General features: G+C 44.6%; 1 protein-coding gene across 2 annotated transcripts in view; it reads right to left on the bottom strand.

The window, feature by feature from the left end:
• The window catches only part of abcc3 (ATP-binding cassette, sub-family C (CFTR/MRP), member 3), a 159,610-nt gene that overhangs the window by 103,320 nt on the left and 31,936 nt on the right, over positions 1 to 24,354 (bottom strand). For both annotated transcript variants that reach the window (XR_013889153.1, XM_080209254.1), the window contains exons 3-11: positions 17,149 to 17,268; positions 16,051 to 16,188; positions 15,524 to 15,649; positions 9,589 to 9,650; positions 4,030 to 4,161; positions 3,417 to 3,632; positions 2,899 to 3,076; positions 1,253 to 1,414; positions 1,049 to 1,141 (exon numbers count right to left, since the gene is read on the bottom strand). Coding sequence is in view for 1 of the 2 variants with exons in the window: in XM_080209254.1 (XP_080065380.1) it covers positions 1,049 to 1,141; positions 1,253 to 1,414; positions 2,899 to 3,076; positions 3,417 to 3,632; positions 4,030 to 4,161; positions 9,589 to 9,650; positions 15,524 to 15,649; positions 16,051 to 16,188; positions 17,149 to 17,268 (1,227 nt within the window). In the remaining variant the exon portion in view is untranslated. The remainder of the gene's footprint in view (positions 1 to 1,048; positions 1,142 to 1,252; positions 1,415 to 2,898; positions 3,077 to 3,416; positions 3,633 to 4,029; positions 4,162 to 9,588; positions 9,651 to 15,523; positions 15,650 to 16,050; positions 16,189 to 17,148; positions 17,269 to 24,354) is intronic.

Here is a 24,354-nt window from a genome sequence, read left to right as displayed (position 1 = left end):
CTACCTAAATGCTTTTTAAAAAACAAAAACTGGACTGGCCTTTACTACTACCTTTGGCAGCTTGCTCCAGACACTCACCACCTCTGAAAAAATTGCCCCTCTGGACATTTTTATATCTCTCCCCTCTCACCTTAAACCTATGCCCTCTAGTTTTAAACACTTCAACGTTTGGGAAAAGATATTCACTATCTAGCTGATCTATGTCCCTCATTATTTTGTAGGCCTCTATAAGATCACCCTCAGCCTTTTATGCTCCAGAGAAAAAAGTCCCAGTCTATCCAGCCTCTCCTTATAACTCAAACTACCAAGTCCCAGTAAATCTTTTCTGCACTCTTTCTGGTTTAATAATATCCTTTCTATATTACGGTCACCAGAACTATACACAGTATTCCAAGTCATGGCTTTACCAATGTCTTGTACAACTTCAACAAGACATCCCAATCTTTGTATTCAATGTTTTGACCGATGAAACCAAGCACGCTGAATGCCTTCTTCACCACTCTGTCCACCTGTGACACCAATTTTAAGAAACTATGAACAGACACTCCTAGATCTCTTTGTTTTGTAACTCTCCCCAATGCCCGACCATTAATTGAGTAAGTCCTGCCCTGGTTCAATCTAGCAAAATGCATCACCTCGCATTTGTCTAATTTAAACTCCATCTGCCATTCGTCAGCTCACTGGCCCAATTAATCAAGATCCTGTTGCAATCGGAGACAACTTTCTTCACTATCCCTATGCCACCAATCTTGTTGTCATCTGCAAACTTACTAACCATGCCTCCTATATTCTCATCCAAATCATTAATTTAAATGACAAGTAACAGTGGACCCAGCACTGATCCCTGAGGCACATCGCTGGTTACAGGCCTCCAGTTTGAAAAACAACCCTCTACAACCATTGTCAAGATGCCAATTTTATACCCATTTAGATACCTCACCCTGGATCCCATGAGATTTAACCTGATACAACAACCTACCATGCAGTACCTTGCTAAAGTTCATGTGACAACATGGAGGAGCGAGAAAGTATTTTTCTTCTGACATACCTGAAAGGTTCGGCTTTTCATGGCAATGACAGCATTGAATGGGATCAGTAAAATCATCACTGCAACTCCTGCCAGAACGGAAGGACCCAGGTACTGGGAAAGGAGACAGAAGCTGTGTTAGTACTCGCATCGCTCCAATGATCAACCCAAACTTCAGCTCTTTGCTGTCCAACATTTCTGCAAGAGAACTGGGAAAGCAGTTACCTGCCACAGGAAGTAGAGAGCCAAACAGATCTGGAGTGGAGCAGACCACAGCATGTTCAGGAAGCTAGTGAGATCCACAAATCTCTGAGCATCTACTGACATCAAGTTCACAATCTCCCCAACTGTGGATGAACGTTTCGCTGAGTTGGTGATGACCAGAGACTGAAAAATAAAATTCAGATAATCACACACTGAAGAGTTATTTATATTTAGTATCATGCCATAATCACACTCCTCTTCAGAAGGCATCAACCTTTATAGAATTATTTCAGCACAGGAGGCCATTTGGCCCATCGTATCAGTGCTGGCTGTTTTCAGGAGCAATTCAAGTACTCACTCCCTTCTCCTCCCCCCACATTCCAATACATTCCACCTTTTTAACATTTTTAAAATATCTCAATGTAGAAAAATTTACAGCAGAGAAGACCACTCTGCCCATCATGTCTGTGCCATTCAATGAACAAGTCCCCCAGCCTAATGCCATTTTTCAGCACTTGCCTCCACTACTCTTTCGGGCAGAGAGTTCCAGACCCTCACCGCCCTTTGGTTGAAAATCCTCTTCCTAATCTCCCCTCTAATCATTCTAGAAATGACAGAACTCACTGCTTCTCACCCACTCTATCCAGGCCCCTCCCGACATTATATAATCCCAGTGTTTTATATAGTTCTAACACAACCTCCCTGTTTTTACATTCTATGGCCTGGCTAACAAAAGATTCCATATGCCTTCTTAACCACTTTATCAACCTGTGCACCTACCTCAGAGTTCTGTGGGACATTCACTCCAAGTTTCCCCACTTCCGTTACACCTCTCAGTATCCTCCCTTTGCCTCGTTTGACCTCTCCAAAAGCATCACCTCTCACTTCTCCAAGCTGAAGTCTATTTGCACTTTTCTGCCACGTGAACAGTCCATTGATATCTCCCCGTGGTCTGCAGCTATCCTCCTCCTATCAACCATTTGGCCAATTTTTGTGTCACCTGAGAACTCCTCTATTACACACCCTATATTTAAGTCTAAATCATTAACGTTTGCTACAAAAAGCAAGGGAGGACTGAGCCCTGTACCACCCAACTGGAAACAGCTTTCCAGTTTGAAAAACACATGTCAATCATTGACCTTTGGTTCCTGCAACTGAGTTAATTTTATATTGAGGGTAAGGCTTCTACACACAGTGACACTCACTGAAGCAGTTAAAGAAGAAAAAAGACTTGCAATTACATAGCACCTTTCATGACCATGGAACCTCCCAAAGCACTTTATGGTCCATGACATACATTGAAAGTGTAGCTACTGCATTAGTGTAGGAAACATGATAGCCAAATTGTGCACAGCAAGCTCCAACAATGGCAATGTGATAATCTGTCAGCAGGATACTGGGAACTGACAAGGAGCCTGGTCCCATCTAAATCCCGTGCATCAAATGCTGAGGTGACTTGAAGTCACTCAAGGTTACAAGTGATTCCACCAGTTTTTCAGGTAGTTCCACAGCTTCCTGCCTCCTTGGACAGATTCACCTTTTTATTTCCTTATTTATTAGCCTGATTTCAATTTTTATAAATGGCCAATATAGGATTTGAATAATGTTCCCTGGATTATTATCCCAGTAAAATAACCATAGCAGCATAAAGAAGCTGTGGCTCTCACCTTGCGATATATAGCTCCAATGATTGCAGTCCGGAGTCGCATGCCAGTTACAAAGCAATACTGGAAGTGTTGGTGCAGGATGAGAGTTTGCACAGTGGCAGAAAGGAACATCAAGATTGAGATGCCATATCCCCACCAGGTCTTGGCTTCTTTGTTATTGATGAAGGAAATCAACATGCTGCATGTGAAAAAAAAAAGTGTGTATCAGGAACTGAAGCACTCAGCAAATACACAACTTCCTCTTTACGCACAATACTTTGAAAGTAAAAGCAGATGAATTCCATTGGCCCCTTTGTCAGCCTCTTCACTCAGTGAAAAACAGAGTTTGGGGATTTGGTACCTGCTTTATACCCCAATTGTGACAAAGATGGGGGTTAGCGTGTAACTTGGGCTGAATTGTGCAGTTTGCTGTAGAGTGGAGCAGGCTAAAATTGAACTATGTGTTTGAGGCAAGGTCCAGGGAGAATTTTCATTCTAAAGAACATTAAACAAAACCCTTCAGTATCTAAACTTCTTACTTGAGAAGTTGGGGATTGACGAAAGACAACAAGTCCTGGCACAGCTTCAGTGCTGATCCCACAAGGAAGTATGGACCAAAGGTTTTGCACAGAGCTACGAGGAATGAAGGGTGCTTCTGGTCCTCCTTGCTGGGAAACATCACCTCTGCTTCATGATTCTCCCCCTCCTTGCAGTCATACGTAGTTGGACATTTTGTATAGCGCGCCTCCTGTTTCCTAGTAATGACACAAAAACATGGCATTACTCACTGCTGGCCAGCATCTAAATCACAGAACGTCAACCAGACTGAACCCCTTGATTAGATTCCAGTCTGTAACTCACTCCCGGGTATCTGTTATTCTATATATAAACCACCCCGAACCCCTCGATTAGATTCCAGTCTGTAACTCACTCCCGGGTATCTGTTATTCTATATATAAACCACCCCGAACCCCTCGATTAGATTCCAGTCTGTAACTCACTCCCGGGTATCTGTTATTCTATATATAAACCACCCCGAACCCCTCGATTAGATTCCAGTCTGTAACTCACTCCCGGATATCTGTTATTCTATACGTACTACATTATCTGTTATCAGTAGGAATGGGGATGATGGGGCAGGGTTATTGTTACCTGCTTGCTTTCAGCTTCTCTTTCTCCCACTCTTTAAGTAGATTCGGCACTACAACATCTGACCTGTTGTCCGTGTTCAATGACCAGAGATCTTTGTCCTCCAGAGGGTGTTTGTAACCCTGTATTGCCATTCTATGAAATAGTGTGATAGAGAGAATGAGATGGAGAGAGGCAGAGACAGGGGTGGAGAGGGAGAAATAGACATTGTACTCGAGTATACAGACACAAGTAGGTTCACCCTCCCCGAACCATTACTGAACTACAGTCAAATCCTACCAAGACTAATATCAATTGGCTGGATATTCACCATTATATTGGTCCCAGGTGTTGAGATGGGCTGACTAGTGAATTTGATCCAGGGGGTTAATTCTCCCTAAACTACATCAGTGTAGCCAGGGTGATGTCCAACCAGGTTCCGCGACCTCCTTCACAGAGTCATGCCTGACTGACAGATCACTGACTCGCCAACCACAGAATACAGGCTGGAGGCTGAGCTGAAAGATACACATTTGTCCAAGAGAAAAAAGCCTTTAACTGTTTGTTTATCCTGCATCATCTAATTATGGCCTTGTTAGCAGCAGTCAGAGACCTGTTGACTGATCAGCCCAATTAATGGGTTTGTGTCAACAACATCTTCCACATAACGTCCCACAATGCTTCACAATGGCTCGAAGGGCTAGATGGCCTACTCCTGCTCCTTTTTATGTTCTTACAAGAGCATTATCAAACAAAAATGGCCCTAGTGAGATGACTAAATGTTCAGTCAAAGAGCGAGGTTATAAGAAGCATCGAAAAGTGGAGGGGTTTCAGGATGGAATTCCAGAGTTGAGGTCCAGAAGGTGGCACGGTGGCACAGTGGTTAGTACTGCTGCTTCAGAGCGCCAGGGACCAGGTCCGATTCCTAGCTTGGGTCACTGTGTCTGTGTGGAATTTGTACATTCTCCCCATGTCTGCGTGGGTTTCCGCCAGGTGCTCCAGTTTCTTCCCATAGTACAAAGACGAGCGGGTTAAGTGGATTGGTTGTGGTAAATTGTCCATCAATATCAGAAGAATTAGCAGGGTAAATATATGAGGTTACAGGGATAGAACTGGGTGGGATCGTTGTTGGTGCAGGCTCGATGGGCCGAACGGCCTTTTGTACTGTAGGGATTCTATGATTCTAACTACTGGCATGTTACCATTGCGGGAGTGATTAAAATTAAGGACATGCAAGGGGACGGAATGGAGCGCAGTGATCCTGAAGGTATTGAATGCTTCAACAATGCAAGCCCCCATGCAAGACTTCCTGAGAAGGTGAGAGGGCATGCTATCCAAGGGGCTTTGGCCTTGTGGATCCAGAACTGGCTTGCCTGCAGAAGGCAGAGAGTGGTTGTGGATGGGTCTTTTTCTGTGTGGAGGTCGATCACCAGTGGAGTGCCCCTGGAGTGTTCCAGGACCCTTGCTGTTTGTCATTTTCATAAATGACCTGGATGAGGAAGTGGAGGGATGGGTTGGTCAGTTCGCCGACGATACGAAGGTTGGTGGTGTTGTGGATGGTCTGGAGGGATGTCAGAAGTTGCAGCAGGACATAGATAGGATGCAAGACTGGGCGGAGAAGTGGCAGATGGACTTCAAGCAGATAAATGTGGTCCATTTTGGCAGGACCAATGGGATGAAGGAGTACAATATCAAGTGTCGGAGTCTTAGCAGTGTTGAGGAGCAGAAGGATCTTGGGGTCCGGGTCCATAGGACTCAAATCGGCCTCGCAGGTGGAGGATGTGGTCAGGAAGGCGTATGGTGTACTGGCCTTCATTAATTGAGAGATTGAGTTTAGGAGTCGGGAGGTAATGCTGCAACTTTATAAGACCCTTGTCAGACCCCACTTGGAGTACTGTGCGCAGTTCTGGTCACCTCACTACAGGATGGATGTGGAAGCTATTGAGAGGGTACAGAGGAGATTTACAAGGATGTTGCCTGGATTGGGAGGCATGCCTTATGAAGATAGGTTGAGGGAGCTAGGTCTCTTCTCCCTGGAGAGACGAAGGTTGAGGAGTGACCTGATAGAGGTTTATAAAATGTTGAGAGGTATAGATAGGGTGGATTCTCAGAGGCTATTTCCCAGGGCTGAAATGGTTGCTATGAGAGGACACAGGTTTAAGGTACTGGGAAGCAAGTACAGAGGAGATGTCAGGGGTAAGTTTTTCACTCAGAGGGTGGTGAGTGAATGGAATCGGCTGCTGTCGGTGGTGGTGGAGGCGAACTTGCTGGGATCTTTTAAAAGACTTCTGGATGAGTATATGGGATCTAATGGGATTGGGGGTTATAGATAGGTCTATGGCCTGGTAGGTATGGATATGATCGGCGCAACTTGTGGGCCGAAGCGCCTGTTTGTGCTGTAGTGTTCTATGTTCTGATGGTTCTCTGCGGCTTTAAAAAAAAAGCTTTATTCTCTCAGATGATGTGGATAAGAACATAAGAAATAGGAGCAGGAGTAAGCCATCTAGCCCTTCGAGCCTGCCCCGCCATTCAATAAGATCATGGCTGATCTGAAGTGGATCAGTTCCACTTTCCCACTTTCTCCCCATAACCCTTAATTCCCTTGTCTATCAGAAACCTATCTACCCGTGACTTAAATATATTTAGCTAGGTAGCCTCTACCACTTCAACGGGCAGAGAATTCCAGAGATTCACCACCCTTTGAGTGACGAAGTTCCTCTTCAACTCTGATCTAAACTGCCCCCCCTTATCTTGAGGCTGTGCCCTCTGATCCTGTTATCCTTTCTAAGCAGGAAGAATCTCTCTACCTCTACCCTATCCATCGCCTTCATTATCTTATACGTCTCTATAAGATCCCCCCCATCCTTCTAAACTCCAACAAGTACAGACCTAGTCTATTTAGTCTCTCTTCATAGGCCAACCCCCTCATCTCCAGTATCAGCCTAGTGAACCTCCTCTGCGCTCTCTCCAAGGCCAAAATATCCTTGCGCAAGTGCAGCAACCAAAACTGCACACAGTACTCCAGCTGCGGCCTCACCAGTACCCTGTACAGTTGCAGCAAGACCTCCCTACTTTTATATTCTATCCCCCTCGCTATAAAAGCCAACATTCCATTCGCCTTCTTGATCACCTGCTGCACCTGCAGACTGGGTTTTTGCACCTCGTGCATAAGGATCCCCAGGTCCCTCTGCACCATAGCATGCTGCAGCTTTTTGCCTTTTAAATAGTAATCCCTCCTACTATTATTCCTGCCAAAGTGGATAACCTCACACTTGCTAACATTATACTCCATCTGCCAGGTCCTCGCCCACTCGCTCAGCCTATCAGATCCCGCTGCAGACTTTCCACACCCTCCACGCAATTTGCTTTTCCACTTATCTCTGTGTCATCAGCAAATTTCGACACCCTACACTCAGCCCCCTCCTCCAGATCATCTATATAAATGGTAAATAGTTGAGGCCCCAGCACCGATCCCTGCGGCACTCCACTAGTCACCAACCGCCAACCAGAATAGCACCCATTGATACCAACTCTGTTTCCTATTAGACAGCCAATCCTCTATCCACGCTAACACCTTACCCCCAATTCCGTGCACCCTAACCTTCTGTAGCAACCTTCTATGAGGCACCTTATCAAACGCCTTTTGGAAATCTAAAAACACCACATCCACTGGTTCCCCTCTGTCTACCGCACTAGTCACATCCTCATAGAAATCCAACAAATTCATCAAACATGACTTCCCCTTAACGAATCCGTGCTGCGTCTGCTCGATCAAACCATTCTTCTCTAGGTGCCTCACTATTTCTTCTTTGATGGCAGATTCTAGCATCAACCAGTCATTGGTTGGGCCAGCATTTATTGTCCATGCCTAACTACCCTTGAACTGAGTGTCTTACTAAATCAATTCAGAGGCCAGTTAAGAGTCACATTTCTGTGGATCTGAAATCACACGTAGGCCAGACCAGGTGGGGGTGATAGATTTCCTTCCCTGAAAGATATCACTGATGAGGCTTCAAGACCATTAACAACGGTTTCATTGTCATCGTTCGACTTTTAATTCCAGATTTTATTGGATTCAAATTTTACCATCTACTCTGGAGGGATTCGAAACCGGATCTCCAGAACATTAACCGGGTCTCTGGATTATTATTCCAGTGAAAATATCACTACGCAACCATGAAATTGGCAGGGCAAGGACATGGAGAGATTTGCAAGCGAAGTGGGCAATTTAAAATCAAGCGGGGGATTCAGTGATGGCAATGCCATTGAATTCAAGGGGCAATGGTTAGATCCTCTCTTGTTGGTCAATGCCTGGCATCTGAGTGGTGTAAATGTTAACTGCCACTTATCAGCCCAGGCCTGGACATTGTCCAGGTCTTCTGCACTGGGACTTGGACTGCTTCAGAATCTGAGATGTTGCGAATGTTGAATATTGCGCCATCACCAAACAGCCTCACTTCTGACCTTATGATGGAAGGAAGGTCATTGATGAAGCAGCTGAAGATGGTTGGGCCGAGGACACTACCCTGAGGGACTCCTGCAGAGATGTCCTAGGGCTGAGATTACTGACCTCAATCACCACAACCATCTGTCTTTGTTCCAAGTATGATTCCAACCAGTTGAGGGTTTTCCCACTGAGTCTGGTTTTTGCTAGGGCTCCTTAATACCACACTCAAATGCTGCCTTGATGTCGAGGGCAGTCACTCTCACCTCATGTCTGGAATTCAGCTCTTTTGTCCATGTTTGAACCAAGGCTGTAATAAGATCAGGAGCGGAGTGACTCTGACAGAACTTGGCATCAGTGAGCAGGTTATTAAGTGCTGCTTGATAGCACCATTGATGACCCCCTTGTGTCATTTTGTCGTTGATCGAGAGTAGACCGATGGAGCGGTAATTGACCGGGTTGGATCTGTCCTGCTTGTTGTGTACAGGACATACCCGGGCAATTTTCCACATTGTTGGGTAGATGCCAGTGTTGTAATTGTACTGGAACAGCTTGGCTAGGAGAGCAGCAAGTTCTGGAGCACATCTTCTGTGGTGTTTGCAAAATATTGTCAGGACCCCTAGCCTTTATAGTATCCAGTACCTTCAACCGTTTCTTGATATTACGTGGAGTGAATCAAATTGGCTGAAGATTGGCACCTGTGAAGCTGGGGACCTCTGGAAGAGGCCAAAAAAAATCATTTTCTCGGCACTACTGGGATGATGATTGTCACAAATGCTTCAAACCTTGACTTCTGCACTGATGTGCTGGGCTTACTCCATCACTGAGGATGGGGGATTTGTGGAGCCTCCTCCTCTGTTGTTCACGGTTGGACATGACAGGATTGTACAGCTTGGATCTGATCTGCTGCTTGTAGAATTACTTAGTTCTGTCTATTACTTGCTGCATATGCTGTTTGGCTCACAATTAGTCCAGTGTTTCACCTGGCGAATGTCCTCCTGAATTCTTCATTGAACCAGAAACTTAAAAGATTCCTGATAATCCAAATACACCACATCCAATGGTTCTCCCTGTCGGGGGAATTAGCCGTCCTGTCATGAGGACCGTTTGACTGCTGTAATGAGGAGGAAACCACTCACCTAGTAAACCACCAGAACGTCAATCTAGATAGGAATCCAGCACTCAGTTCAGGGCAGGGATTCTGTGATAAATAAAAACAGCATTGATCAATCTTCTCCAGATTAGAATTCATAGAACGATACCGTACAGAAAATCATTATCCCACCATGTCTGTACCGGCTCTTTTAAAGTGCTATTCAGTAAGTATTCTCCTTTCCCATAGCCCTGGATGTTTCTCCTTCTGAAGTATTTATTAAATATCCTGATGTTATTATTGAATCTGTTTTCGCAGCCTTTTTAGGTCGTCACATCTCACTATATATCCAGGTGCCAACCCTACTGTCAGCTTTACCCAATTTATACCAAAACCCATCACAATTTTAAAGTTAATCACACCAAAATCTTTTGTGGGGGGCACGGTGGCACAGGGTTAGCACTGCTGCCTCACAGCGGCAGGGACCCGGGTTCAATTCCCAGCTTGGATAACTGTGTTGAGTTTGCATGTTCTCCCCATGTCTGCATGGGTTTAAGTAGAAACTAAAAGCAGGAATAGGCCATTTGGCCCTTTGAGCCAGCTCCACCATTCATTTTAAATCAATATCATGATCTCTTCTTCATGTCCTTTGATCCCTTTAGCCCCAAGAGCTATATTAATTTCCTCTTGAAATCACACAATGTTTTGGCTTCAACTACTTTTCATGGTAGTGAATTCCACACATTCAGCACCCTTTGGGTGAAGAAATTTCTCCTCACCTCAGTTCTGAAAGGTTTACCCCTTATCCTCAAACTTAGACCTCTACTTCGGGACTCCTCCACCATTGGGAACATTCTTTCTGAATGGACTCTAATTCCGTTGAATTTTATAAGTTTCTATGAGATCCCCTCTCACTCTTCTAAACTCTAGTGAATATAATCCTAGCCAACTTAGACCTGCCATCCCCAGGAATCAGCCTGGTAAACCTTCACTGCACTCCCTCTATAGCAAGGGCATCCTTCCTCAGATAAGGACACCAAAATTGTACACAATACTACAGGTGTGGCCCTATTCAATTGCATCAAAACATCTCTATCCCTATACTCAAATCCTCTTGCTATGAAGGCCAACATACCATTTGGCTTCTTTACTGCCTGCTGTACCTGCATGCTTACTTTCAGTGACTGATGCATGGGGACTCCAAGATCTCATTGAGTTTCCACCTCTCTCAATTTACACCCAATCAATTAAACATCTGCATTCCTATTATTGGCTACCAAATTGGATAACCTCACATTTCTCCTCAGTAAACTCTACTAATACATCCCCAAAGAATTCCAGTAGATTCGTCAAGCATGATTTCCCTTGTGTAAATCCACGCTGACCTTGTCTGATTCTACTACTGCCTTCCAAATGCCAAGTTATGAAATCCTTGATAATGGACCCTAGCAACTTCCCTAGTTCCAATGCTAGGCTTACTGGTCTATAGCTCCTTTTTTTCCACTACCTCCTTTTTTGAATAAAGAACAAAGAACAGGAACAGGCCTTTCAGCCCATCAAGCCTGCGCCGATCACGGTGTCTTATCTAGACCAACCTCCTGTCTCCCTCTGCACCCTGTCTGTTCACATGCCTATCCAGATAAGTCTTAAATGTGGCTAATGTATCTGCCTCAACCACTTCACTTGGCAGAGCATTCCAGGCTCCCACCACCATGTAAAAAAAGCTTCTCCCACACACCGTCACTGACTTTTGTCTTGAACTCATGCCCCCTTTGTAATTGTCATTTCTGCCCTGGGAAAAAGCTTCCAACTGTTCACCCTATCCATACTTCTCAAATTTTATAAACTTCTATCAGGTCGCTCTTCAGCCTCCGTCTTTCCAGGGAGAACAATCCCAGTTCATTCAATCTCTCCTCATAGCTAATACCCTCCATACCAGGCAACATCCTGGTTAACCTTTTCTGTTCTCCCTTCAAAGCCTCCATGTCCTTCTGGTAGTGTGGTGACCAGAATTGGACACAGTATTCCAAATGTAGCCTAACCAATGTTTTATATAACTGTAACATAATTTACCAACTTTTATACTTGATGCCCCGTCCGATGAAGGCAAGCATGCCGCATGTTTTCTTCACCACCTGTGCTGCCGCTTTTAAAGATCTGTGGATCTGTACGCCCAGCTCACTCTGTCAATGTTCCTGATGGTTCTGCCATTTATTTTATAGCTTCCATCTGAATTGGATCTATCAAAGCACATCACCTCACATTTGTCCAGATTAAATTCCATCTGTCATTTCTCCCCTCAATTTTCCAGCCCATATCCTGCTGTATTCTCTGACAATCTTTATAAGACCCTTGTCAGGCCTCATTTGGAATACTGTGCACAGTTCTGGTCGCCTCACTATAGGAAGGACGTAGAAGCTATTGAAAGGGTACAGAGGAGATTTACAAGGATGTTGCCTGGACTGGGAGGCATGCCTTATGAAGTTAGGTTAAGGGAACTGGGACTCTTTTCCCTGGAGAGATGAAGGTTGAGAGGCGACCTGACAGAAGTATATAAAATGTTGAGAGGAATAGATAGGGTGGATTCTCAGAGGCTATTTCCCCGGGTTGAAATGGTCGCTACGAGAGGACACAGATTTAAGGTGCGGGGAAGAAAGTACAGAAGTGATGTTAGGGGTAAGTTTTTCACTCAGAGGGTGGTGAGTGAATGGAATCGGCTGCCGTCAGTGGTGGTGGAGGCGAACTCGCTGGGGTCTTTTAAAAGACTTCTGGATGAGTATATGGGGTTTAATGGGATTGGGGTTTATAGATAGGTTTACAGATTGGTAGGTGTTGATGTGTTCGGTGCAACTCGTGGGCCAAAGGGCCTGTTTGTGCTGTAGTGTTCTATGTTCTATGTTAATCTTCATCACTATCTGCAACTCCAGGAATCTGAGTATCGTCTGCAAACTTGCTAATCAGACCAGCTACCTTTTCTTCCAAGTCATTTATATATATTACAAACAGCAGCGGTCGAAGCCCTGATCTCTGCGGAACACCCCCAGTTACAGACCTCCATTCCAAAGAATACCCTTCCCCTGCTACCCTCTGCCATCTATGGCTGAGCCAGTTCTGAATCCATCCAGCTAGTTCACCCCTGATCTCACGTAATTTAACCTTTTGTACCAACCTACCATAAGAGACCATGTCAAATGTTTACTAAAGTCCATGTAGACAATATCCATGGCCCTTCCCTCAATCATTTTTATCTCTTCCTCAAAAATTTCAAGCAAATTAGTGAGACATGACATCCCTCATACAAAACCATACTGCCTGTTGCTAATGACACCATTCAGTTCCAAATGTGTATAGATCCTATCCCTAAAAATCTTCTCCAACAGTTTCCCTGTTACTGATGTCAAGCTCACTGGCCTATAATTATCTGGGTTATCCTTGCTCCCTTTCTTAAATGACAGGACAATATTGGCTATCTTCCAATCCTCTAGGAACTCATCAGTAGCCAACGAAGAAACAAAAATTTCTGTTAGAGGCCCAGAAATTTCCTCTCTTGTCTCCCTCAGTAATCTGGGACAGACGCCATCTTCCACTGGGGATTTTCCTATCTTAATGGTTTTTAATGTCCCTAACACTTCCTTCCTCTTAATGATGACTTGTTCTAATGGGTATACACACCCCTCCAAGACACCATCAATCAATGTGTTCCTCTCCTTTGTGAATGCCAATGCAAAATATTCATTAAGGATCTCACCCACTTCCTGTGATTCTACACATAATTTCCCTCCTTTGTCCTTGAGTGGACCAACTCTTTCTCTAATTATCCTCTTGTTCCTAATATATGTGTGAAATGCCTTGGGATTCTCCTTAATCCTGCCCACCAAGATTTTGTGATCCTTTTTGCCCTCCTAACTCCATTTGAGTTCTTTTCTACTTTATTTTTCAAGCGCTTCATCTGTTTTTAGTTGCCTTGACCTCATGCATGCATCCTTTTTCTTTTTGAAAAGTCTCACAATTTCCCTGGTCATCCACAGTTCCCGAATCCTGCCTTTCCTTCCTGTTTTTCCTTTTCACAGACACATGCCAATCCTGCACTCTGATCAACGGCTCCTTAAAAGACTCCCACATGCCAGATGTGGATTTACCCTCAAACAGCCTCTCCCAGGCAACAGCCTCCAAATCCGGTTGTAGGTCAGCCTTTCCCCAGTTTCGCACCTTAACCCCAGGACAACACTCGTCCTTTTCCATGACGAAAATCTACAGAATTGTGGTCACTGTTTGCCACATGTTCACCCCCTTTGATGACCTGGCTGGATTTATTCCCTAGTACTAGGTCCAGTATAGCCACCTCTCTAGTTGGACTATCCAATATTGTTCCAAAAAATCTTCCTGGACACACTTAACAAATCCCTCACCATCTGAACCCTTAGCCCCAAGGGATTTCCAGTCAATGAGGAAAGTTAAAGTTTCCCACTACAACAACCCTATTGTTTCTACATCTATTTACATATCTGTTCTTCAACTTCCTGTGGGCTGTTCGGAGGCCTGTAGTACACCTTCAACATAGTGACTGGCCTTTCCTTTTCTGAGTTCTATATGATTCCTCTAAGGTGTGCTCCTGTTGTATGGCTGTAATATGCTCCCTAACCAGTACTGCAATTCCCCCACCTCTTTTACCTTTCTCTCTCTCTCCCCTAAAATATTTATATCCCAGAATATTTAACTGCCAGTCCTGTCCCTCTTTTAACCAAGTCTCCGGTGTCACAACCACATCCAAGTTCCACGCATGAATCAAGGCTCTAAGCTCATCTGTCTTACCCGTTATACACCTCGCACTGAAGCGGATGCACTCCAGACCTCCAAGCCCAAAGAGTTCGACCTCTCCCAGCGTGCTCTTCCTCTTAGCCAGCCTGGCCTTGGTCCCATGTTTATTCCCAATCTGTTCAATTACTGACCTACTGTTCTGATTCCCACCTCCCTGCCACACTAATTTAAACTCACCCAAATCACACGAGCAAATCTCCCAGCCAGGATACTGGTGCCCCTCCAGTTGAGGTGCAACCTGTCCTTCTTGTACAGGCCCCAGCTTCCCTGGAAGACATCCCAGTGATCCACAAATCTGAAGCCCTCCCTCCTGCACCAATTCTTCAGCCAGTTGCACCATCTCCCTTTTCCTAGCCTCACTAGTGTGCTTACATTAGCTACTCTCCAATCTGAAGGAACTATTCCAGAGTCCGAAGAATTTTGGAAAATAACCACCAGCGGATCTACTATTTCCAGGGCCACTTCCTTCAGTTCTCTGGGATGAAGATCATCAGGACCTGGAGATTTATCCACCTTCAATCCCACCAATTTCCCCAAAAACGTTTCTCTCCAAATGCTGATTTCCTTTAGCTCCTCACTAAAACTTGTTTCTCTCAGCACTTCTGGTACATTATTCATGTCTTTGTGAAGCCTGAAGCAAAGGACAAATTTAATTCCTCAGCTATTTCTTTATTCCCCGTTATAAATTCTCTTGTTTCTGGCCTAAGGGACCAACATTTGTTTTTGTCAATCCTTTTCTTTTTACATATCTATGGAAATTTTTACAGTTAGTTTTTATGTTCCCTGCTTTCATACTCTATTTTTTCCTTCTTAATCAATTCTTTGGGTTTCTTCCAGGTGCTCTGGTTTCCTTCCACATTCCAAAGATGTGCAGGTTAGGTGGATTGGCCATGCTAAGTTGCCCTTAGTGTCCAAGTTGTGTAGGTTAGGTAGATTAGTGGGTTGCATGTGCAAGGTTACAGGATGGGTCCAGGGATGGGTCTGGATCAGATGCTACTCAGAGTCAATGGCCTGAATGGCCTCTTCTGCACTGCAAGAATGCTATGATTCTATGACACACATTTTCTGTTGACCTCAAGTAACTGGAGACTTCAACACCAATGTCAGAGGTGTGAAGAGTGTGCGAACCTCAATGCTGCAGAGCCAGCTGCAGCTGGACTTACCTCATCTGGTGATGCTGCGGAGAAATATGGAGGAGGTTCACTGAAACAGCAGAGAACGAACTGGATCAGAACTAAGGCAAAGTATATGTAGAATGTGGTAAATCGGAAGACATCAGATACACCACCCTGCAGAGAAAGAACAATACACAGAAAAGTAGTCAGCAACTCATTCACAACTTAGGGCAAAAGCAACTGGCTGGATATCTATCACTATAGCTCAAAGTCTTACAAGCAAAATGAAAATTCAACTTAGATAGGGCTACCAGCCCCATTCAAGCCACTGCCTAACCTGACCAGCGTCATCACTGAAAGCTTTGCAGAAACAGTCACTGATTCGGCAAAATTCCAGAATACCCACTTGCCCCTGTCCACATGATTTACCCATTTCTGATCAGTGACCTCAGTCACCTCAGTGCTATATGGATGCAATGACTTAACATTTACCAAATAGTGAGGCTAATCCATTTAAAATTCATGGGGACGTTTCAATTAATACTTTCTGCAGCTGCTCAGCTCTTTCTGCTTACCTCACTGAGTGCCCCCAGAATCTTTGATCTGAATGGAATCACAGCACAAAGCAACGCTATAAGCCAGAAGAAGAAGAGCACTCCAGACGACTGGATCCCCCGTAACCTCTCATACTGGATCAAAAACGTCGCCAGTAGCTGAAATCACAATGAATATGTGTTAGAAACGGCCCCCCCTCTACATCACTAAGTTCTGTAACAGAACCCCACACTGACCCACATACCAGTTATATTGGAGTTAAGAACACTCAGTTCTTTCGCATCTGCTCTCCAGGTGCATGGCTGCTGATGACCTTGGCTGAAATTGCCTGAGCTATTGCACATGGGGGACCTGATGGAGATGTTCCAAATGTGGGAAGGAACTCTTTACCTGAGAGGGGAGCTGTCCATAATAAGAATTGTACACCAAATCAGAGCCAGGCCTTTCAGAGGTGAAGTCTGGAAACATCCTTTCATGTAAGGGTCGTGGAGATCTGAAACTCACTTTCCCCAAAAAGCTAGGGAATATGGGGTTCAGTTGTAACTTTCAAGACTAGAATGAACAGGATTTGGGTTGGGAATGGTATTCAGGATATGAAAAAAAAGGTTGGAAAATGGAGTTTGAGGTGATCAGCCATAATCATATCCAATGTGGAGCAGAGTCAAGGGGCTGAATGGTCTCCTCCTGTTCCAGTATAACAAGCCTGAGGTAGGATGAATGGCCTCCTTCTGTTCCTGTGTAACAGGTTTGAGGGGGGGCTGAATGGCCTCCTTCTGTTCCTGTGTAACAGGTTTGAGGGGGGGCTGGTCTCCCTCTCATCAGTATCACTTCACTGCCCATCTTCCCATTAGTCAGGATACTCAGACCCATCACAGGGAACCTGTGACTCCAGTTTCAGACCTTCCCCTAGTAATCGAGACAGAGGGTGCAAAGCTGCAGATGCAATCCTGATACAATATCATAATTACAATCTCTACCATGTCAGCACAGTTAGGTCAGAGCTGGATAAATCACCCAAACACATCAATGCACAAACTGAAGTGCTGCGAATTCCAACCAGCTAACCACAAAGCAACATAAAGTGTGTTAATGCCAGGATTCTGTGATGCTCTGCTCACCATCGTGACCCCCAGCACCAAAGGACTGATGAAATACACTGCAGCTCGTGTTTTCGCTTTTTCAGCCAAGGAGAAGAAGAGATCCGCCCAGCAGATGATCCACAGCAAGAATCCAAGAACCTGCAGAACACAGAACCAGTAGTCAGACAACAGGGGACAAACACAGGTCACACCAATACAACAGTATGTTTCAAAGCGACTGGGTGTCCAACACACACGTACACATACACACGTGTGAACACAAACACATGCACGTATACATATGAAAGGCTCCAACAGGAGCTATTGGGAAATCAACATGGACACTGCCTGTTTTTCCAATGCTGCCTCCCTAAAGGTCAGGGCCCACATGGCGAAAGCAGACCAGAGTTGGTAATGTCTCAGGTCTGCCTCTGGATAACCACTGGTCTGCAACAGGCTAAAACTACAACTTACCAACACACAGAGCCCTGGTAGGTCAACCATCCAACTGTACTGACTCAGCACTAAATGCAAGTGAGATGAACATACCTACGCTCCCAGAGAAGATGCAACGTTCCATTCATGACACAAGCTACACACTGCATTAGGGCATTTCACAAGCTTAATGCTCACATTCCCAAGTCAAGGACAGAGGATTAACTTTATCCTAACCTTCCACACCAGACATTCCACTTGGGAGTTACCTGCACATCGAAGGGACCCACATGTCCAAGCACGACACCAGCGAAGACCCACTGCTGGACGGACAAAGACCATGGCATAGCGGTACAGTACTGAGGACTGCTGCCTTACAGCGCTAGGGACACAAGTTCAACTCTGGCCTCCAGTCACTGTCTGTGCAGAGTCTACACATTCTTCCTGTGTCTGCGTGGATTTCCTCCGACAGTCCAAAGATGTGCCGGTTAGGTTGATTGGCCATATTAAATTGGCCCTAGTGTCGGGGGATTAGCAAGGTAAAAGTGTGAGGTTATGGGAAGAGGGCCTGTGTCAGATTGTAGTCAGTACAGACTTGAAAGGCCAAATGGCCGCTTTCTGTACTGTATGGATTCTGTGATTACTAGAAACAGTTTCTTTCCACCTTCATAACATCACTCATCTTTGCCTGTCTCATCTGCTGTTGAAACTCTCATTCATACCTTTGTCACCTTTAGACTTGGCTACTCCTGTGCACTCTGGCTAGTCTCCCACATTTTACAGAACATAGAACACTACAGCACAAACAGGCGCTTCGGCCCACAACTTGTGCCGATCATATCCATACCTACCAGGCCATAGAATCATCTATAACTCCCAATCCCATTAAATCCTACGTACTTGTCCAGAAATCTTTTAAAAGACCCCAGCGAGTTCGCCTCTACCACCACCGACAGCAGCCGATTCCACTCACTCACCACCCTCTGAGTGAAAAACTTACCCCTGACACCTCCTCTGTACCTGCTCCCCAGCACCTTAAACCTGTGTCCTCTCATAGCAACCATTTCAGCCCTGGGAAATAGCCTCCGAGAATCCACCCTATCTATTCCTTTCAACATTTTATAAACCTCTATCAGGTCGCCTCTCAACCTTTGTCTCTCCAGGGAGAAGCGACCTGGCTCCCTCAGCCTATCTTCATAAGGCATGCCTCCCAATCGCGGCAACATCCTTGTAAATCTCCTCTGCACCCTCTCAATAGCCTCCACATCCTTCCTGTAGTGAGGCGACCAGAACTGCACACAGTACTCCAAGTGGGGTCTGACAAGGGTCTTATAAAGTTGCAGCATTACCTCCCGACTCCTAAACTCAATCCCTCGATTAATGAAGGCCAGTACACCATACGCCTTCTTGACCACATCCTCCACCTGCGAGGCCGATTTAAGAGTTCTATGGACCCGGACTCCAAGATCCTTCTGCTCCTCAACACTCCTAAGACTCCTACCCTTGATATTCTACTCCTTCATCCCATTGGACCTGCCAAAACGGACCACCACACATTCATCCGCATTGAAGTCCATCTGCTACTTCTCCGTCCAGTCTTGCATCCTATCTATGTCACGCTATGTCTGGACATCCCTCCAGACTATCCACAACACCACCAACCTTCGTGTCGTCAGCAAACTTACCAACCCATTCCGCCACTTCCTCATTTATGAAAATGACAAACAGCAAGGGTCCCAGAACAGATCCCTGGGGCATTCCACTGGTGACCGACCTCCATGCAGAAAAAGTCCCACAACCACACTCTACCTTCTGCAGGCAAGTCACTTCTGGATCCACAAGGCCAAAGCCCCTTGGATCCCATACCCTCTCACCTTCTCAAGAAGTCTTGCATGGGGGACCTTTTCAAATCACCCTTATGTTGCATAAGGGTGCATATGGGTCGTCAGGGAGGGGTAATACCTTTGGTGGGGGAACATGTCACGTCATTTCAGGGCGGTTTATCCATCCTTGAAAATGCTCGCACGGAGGGCAGAAGAAACGTTTCAAAGACACACTCAAGGCCTCCCTGAAATCGCTTGACATTGACACAACCACCTGGGAAACGCTGGCACAAAACAGCCCTACCTGGTGCTGCCTCATCCATAAAGGCTGTCAAGCTCACGAAGCAAGGTGCATTGCTGAAGCACAACTTAAGCGCGAGCTGCGCAAGTCCAGAGCCACCAGCGCAACAACTAGTGTCTACACAAGTCTGTCCAATATGTGCCAGGACATTCCGTGCCCGAATTGGCCTGATCAGTCATCTTTGGACATACCACCACCAGCCTCAAGATGACTAATGGTGTCGAGGTTCTCATCGATGACGATGGACAAACAACATGTTGCATAAACTTGATGCCATCCAAAATGTTACTGCTCACGTCCCAACTTGGTTCCAAATTTAGTTTGTCTATTACCCAGGTTCCCACTGATCTGCACCACTTCCTAGTTAAGCAATGCCTCCATTTTAAAAATTGAATCCTTGTTTTTAAACCCTTCAAGGTCTTGCCCCACTGTTTCTCTATATCTCCTCCAGCCACACAACCCTCCGAGAAATCCGTGTTCCTCTAAAATCAGGTGCCTTGAGCATCAGTTTAATCCTCCTCCTTGATCAATTTACAGCCTTTGACATGGTTGACCACATTCTCCTCCTGGTCTAGCTGGCTGGCACTGTCCTCAGCCATTTCCATTCTTAATATCTAATTGTAGGAAGACTAACATTTGCAATGGTTCCCCTCCCTGCTCCCACACCATTACTTTGGTGTTCACCAAGGATCGATCCTTAGTCCCCTCACATGTCTCATCTAAAATTGGCACCATTATCCAAAAACATTGCTGGTTTTATAAGTACCCTGAAGGTATTAGCTCTTTCTCTCTTTACCACCCCCCCCAACACCTCTTGATTCCCCTAATGATCAGGTTACTTATCCAACATCCTTTACTGGACAAGCTGAAATTTCCCCAATTAAATACTGGGAAAAACAAGGTCATTGTTACCATTGTCTCTGCTACTCTGAGCTCTGAAATTCCCTCCCTGCTTCACTTTCCAATCATTTGATTCATTCTTAGGACATAGCGCTGTTGGCTACGCCAGCATTTATTGCTGATCTCTCATTGCTCTTAATGTGGTAGTGGTGAGCTGCTTTCTTGAACCACTGCAGTCTGAGGTGCAGGCAAACCCACAGTGCTGTTAAGGAGTTCCAGAATTTTGATCCAGTGACAGTGAGGGAACAGTGATATATTTCCAAGTCAAGATGTTGGCCAGAATTTTGGGCTCATCTGCTGCGAGCATAAACAGTGATACAGGCAAAGTCATGCTCAGGTTGGCCAACTTCCTGAGGAAACCTTGTTAAGGGATAGGGAGATTTGCCTATGAAGTTTGTTGTCAGAGCTTGTCTGTAAATTCCACAAAGTTATGGGGGAAATATTGGTTTAGGCTCTAGCTTGGAATATTAGATCTTGGAGCAGATTCCAGATTATTGCTTATCTGCTCTTCATGTTTTGACAGAATTATCTTTATGCCAAGTATAATAAAATATGAAACATGAGGAAAGGGTAAGGGAATGGGAGTTCAGGATTAGCTCTTACTGGGCTGATACAGGCACAATGGGACAAAGTGTCTCCATCTGTGCTGCCCTGCCCTATAATTCAAACTGATCTGGTTCTGGGTAAAGAGCAGCAATTAGTCACCTTAAACAATGGCTGCAAAATGATTACAAATCAGTGTAAAAAGACATGTACAATGAGGGTATTGGATTAAAAAGGAAATTACACAAGAAAAAGAAACTTGTCAAGTTTTATTTATTCATTCCTGGGATATAGGTGCCATTGACAAGGTTGGCATTTAAATTAATCATCTCCAATTGTCTTCAAGGAGGTGATGGTGGGTTGTCTCCTCAAACCACTGCTCTCCATGCTGTGTAGGTACAGCTTCAGTGCTATTAGATGTTTCAGAATTTTCACCCAGCAACACAGCTCCAAGTCAGGACAATGCAAGAATGGCAGATATCTTATGTTGTCAGGTGTTGGATTTTAATAAAGTCTTTGTAGCCTTGAGTATAAATAAGTGATTTGCAAGCAGGGACAAAATGTAACATAGTATCATCTACAAATTTTACAAAAATAGGTGGGAAAGCAGGCAGTGAAGAGGATAAAAAGGATTTACAGATGGACAGGTAGGCTGAAATTTAACAGATGGATTTAATGTGGATAAGTGAGAGGTTATCCATTTTGGCAGAAAAATAGAAAGGCAAATTACCCAAAGGAAAGTAGATTCAAAATGTGTCTGGACAGAGGGACCTGGGCTTTCATGTTCATGAATCACAAAGCATGTTGTCATTTATTGCAAGAGGACTGCAGTGCAAAAGTAAAGTGTTACTGCAGTTGTACAGGGTGTTGGTGATACCACACCAGGAGTATTGGTTCCAGTTTTGCTCTCCTTGAGGAAGGATGGATATTCAGGAGATAGATTCTGGGGAATGAAGGGGTTAATGAGGAGCGCTTAAACTGTGTGTATAAGCCCAAACTGGAGTTTAGAAGGATGCTGCAAAACAAATCTAGACAGGTTAAGTCAGTAACCAAGAAAATGGCACAGAGAATATAACATTGATGTAAAATTCACTTAGAAGGGGAAGAAAAAAATTTTACACTTTAAGGGTAGGAAACATTTGTGTTCAGAGGGGCCTGGAATTAAGCATAGCACAAAAACCAAGAAAGCAGATTGTAGATGAGCCTGAATTACAAAGTGATTGGAGTAGAGGGAGGTGACAGCCTACTGATATCACTAGACTATTAATCCAGAAACCCAGGGTTGAATTCAAATTCAACAAAAAATTCTGGAATTAAGATCCTACTGATGACCATGAAACCATTTGACAATTACCTGAAAAACCTCTGGTTCACTAATGCCCTTGAAGGAATTCTACTATTCTTACCTGGTCTTGCCTACATGTAACTGAACCACATTGCTGTGGGTCTGCACTCAGCTACCCTCTGAAGTGGCCTAGAAAGCCATTTGGTTGACACTAGGGATGGGCAATAAATACTGGCTGGCCAGCCAGCAATGCACCATGGACAAGCTGGGCCAAAGGGCCTGTTTCCATGCTGTAAACCTGACTTTAGACCAGAGTTGTCACTCAAGTGGATAGAGCCATGAAGGCAGCTTATAGTGTGTTAGTGTTTATTAAACAGGGGTTTGAGTTTAAGAGCCATGGGGTTATGTTGCGACTATACTGACATTGGTGAGACCACATTTGAAGTGTGCTCAGTTCTGGTCACCTCACTATAAGGAGGATTTGGAAGCATTGGAGAGAGAGAGAGTGCAGAGAAGATTTACCAGGATGCTGCCTGGTTTGGAGGGTAGGTCTTATGAGGAAAGGTTGAGGGAGCTGGGGCTTTTCTCTTTAGAGCAGAGGAGGATGAGGTGACTTAAGTTTAAGATGAGAGGGATTGATAGTGGATGTGCAGAGCCTATTTCCTTGGGTGGATGTAGCTGTTATTAGGGGGCATAACTACAAGGTTCATGGTGCAAGATATAGGAGGGATGTCCAAGATAGATTCTTCACTCAGTAGTTGGGATGTGGAATAGACTGCCTGCTGTGATAGTGGAGTCAGACTTTAGGAACTTAAATGATTATTGGATAGGCACATGGAGTACTGTAGAATTATAGGGAGGGGATAGCTTGATCTTGGGATTGGACATTGCTTGGCACAACACTACAGCACAGTACAGGCCCTTTGGCCATCAATGTTCTATGTTTCTGTGTTATGACTTTATGACACCTGCAAATAAAACAAGTGAAGAATTCTTGTTGCATTTGTATACTGGCCTGGTAAGACCACATGGAGTACTTTTATTCCCTTAAAAATACAATTGTGTTTCACTGAAGGTTCATCAACTGATTCCAGAGATAATCTTAGAGGTAATTGAGTAAAATGGACCTATATTCCAAGATTTAGAAGAATGGCATTAAAAAGTGTCAAGTGAATTGGCCAGGTAGAAAAATAAACAAACAATTAGTTTAAACAGAGAGTAACAGCTCCCTGAAAATGTTAAATCAAATGCTCCATACTTGCACGGAAGCTTTGTGTTTTAAAAGTTAATGATTCACTTGTTCTCTTTAAGGTACAGCTGAGGCCTTAGAAAATACTGATAATTGTCTTATCAGGACTATTTCCTCTGGCAGAATGAGTAGACATGTGGGTATGCCAGCGTTGGACTGGTGTAAACACAGTAAAAAGTCTGACAACACCAGGTTTTAGTCCAACCTATTTATTTGATAATATTCTCACAAGCTTTCGAGGGGTTACCCTCTTCGTCAGGTGAATGGAGAGTTCTGGCCTCAGACAGAGCATATAAAGCACAGACAGTTTAGAGATTACTGATTAAAATGCGAATCCTTACACCTAACCTGCTGTTCAAGACCTGAAGTGGCTGACAATGTGAGTGGTAGGAGCACTGATCACAGTTTAAAGAGATGTGTATTGTCTCCAGACAGTACAGTAAGTGAGGTTTTGCAAACCCAGGCAAGTCACGGGGGTTACAGATAGTGCGACATGAACCCATCTGTAACCCCTGTGACTTGCCTGGGTTTGCAAAACCTCACTTACTGTACTGTCTGGAGACAATACACATCTCTTTAAACTGTGATCAGTGCTCCTACCACTCACATTGTCAGCCACTTCAGGTCTTGAACAGCAGGTTAGGTGTAAGGATTCGCATTTTAATCAGTAATCTCTAAACTGTCTGTGCTTTATATGCTCTGTCTGAGG

The sequence above is a fragment of the Carcharhinus amblyrhynchos genome, chromosome 21, assembly GCF_965287045.1.
Source record: "Carcharhinus amblyrhynchos chromosome 21, sCarAmb.v2.hapA, whole genome shotgun sequence".
In the NCBI taxonomy this organism is placed as follows: Eukaryota; Metazoa; Chordata; class Chondrichthyes; order Carcharhiniformes; family Carcharhinidae; genus Carcharhinus; species Carcharhinus amblyrhynchos.
Note: the sequence above shows the minus strand (reverse complement) of the source record. Positions and strands in the feature narration are given on the sequence as shown.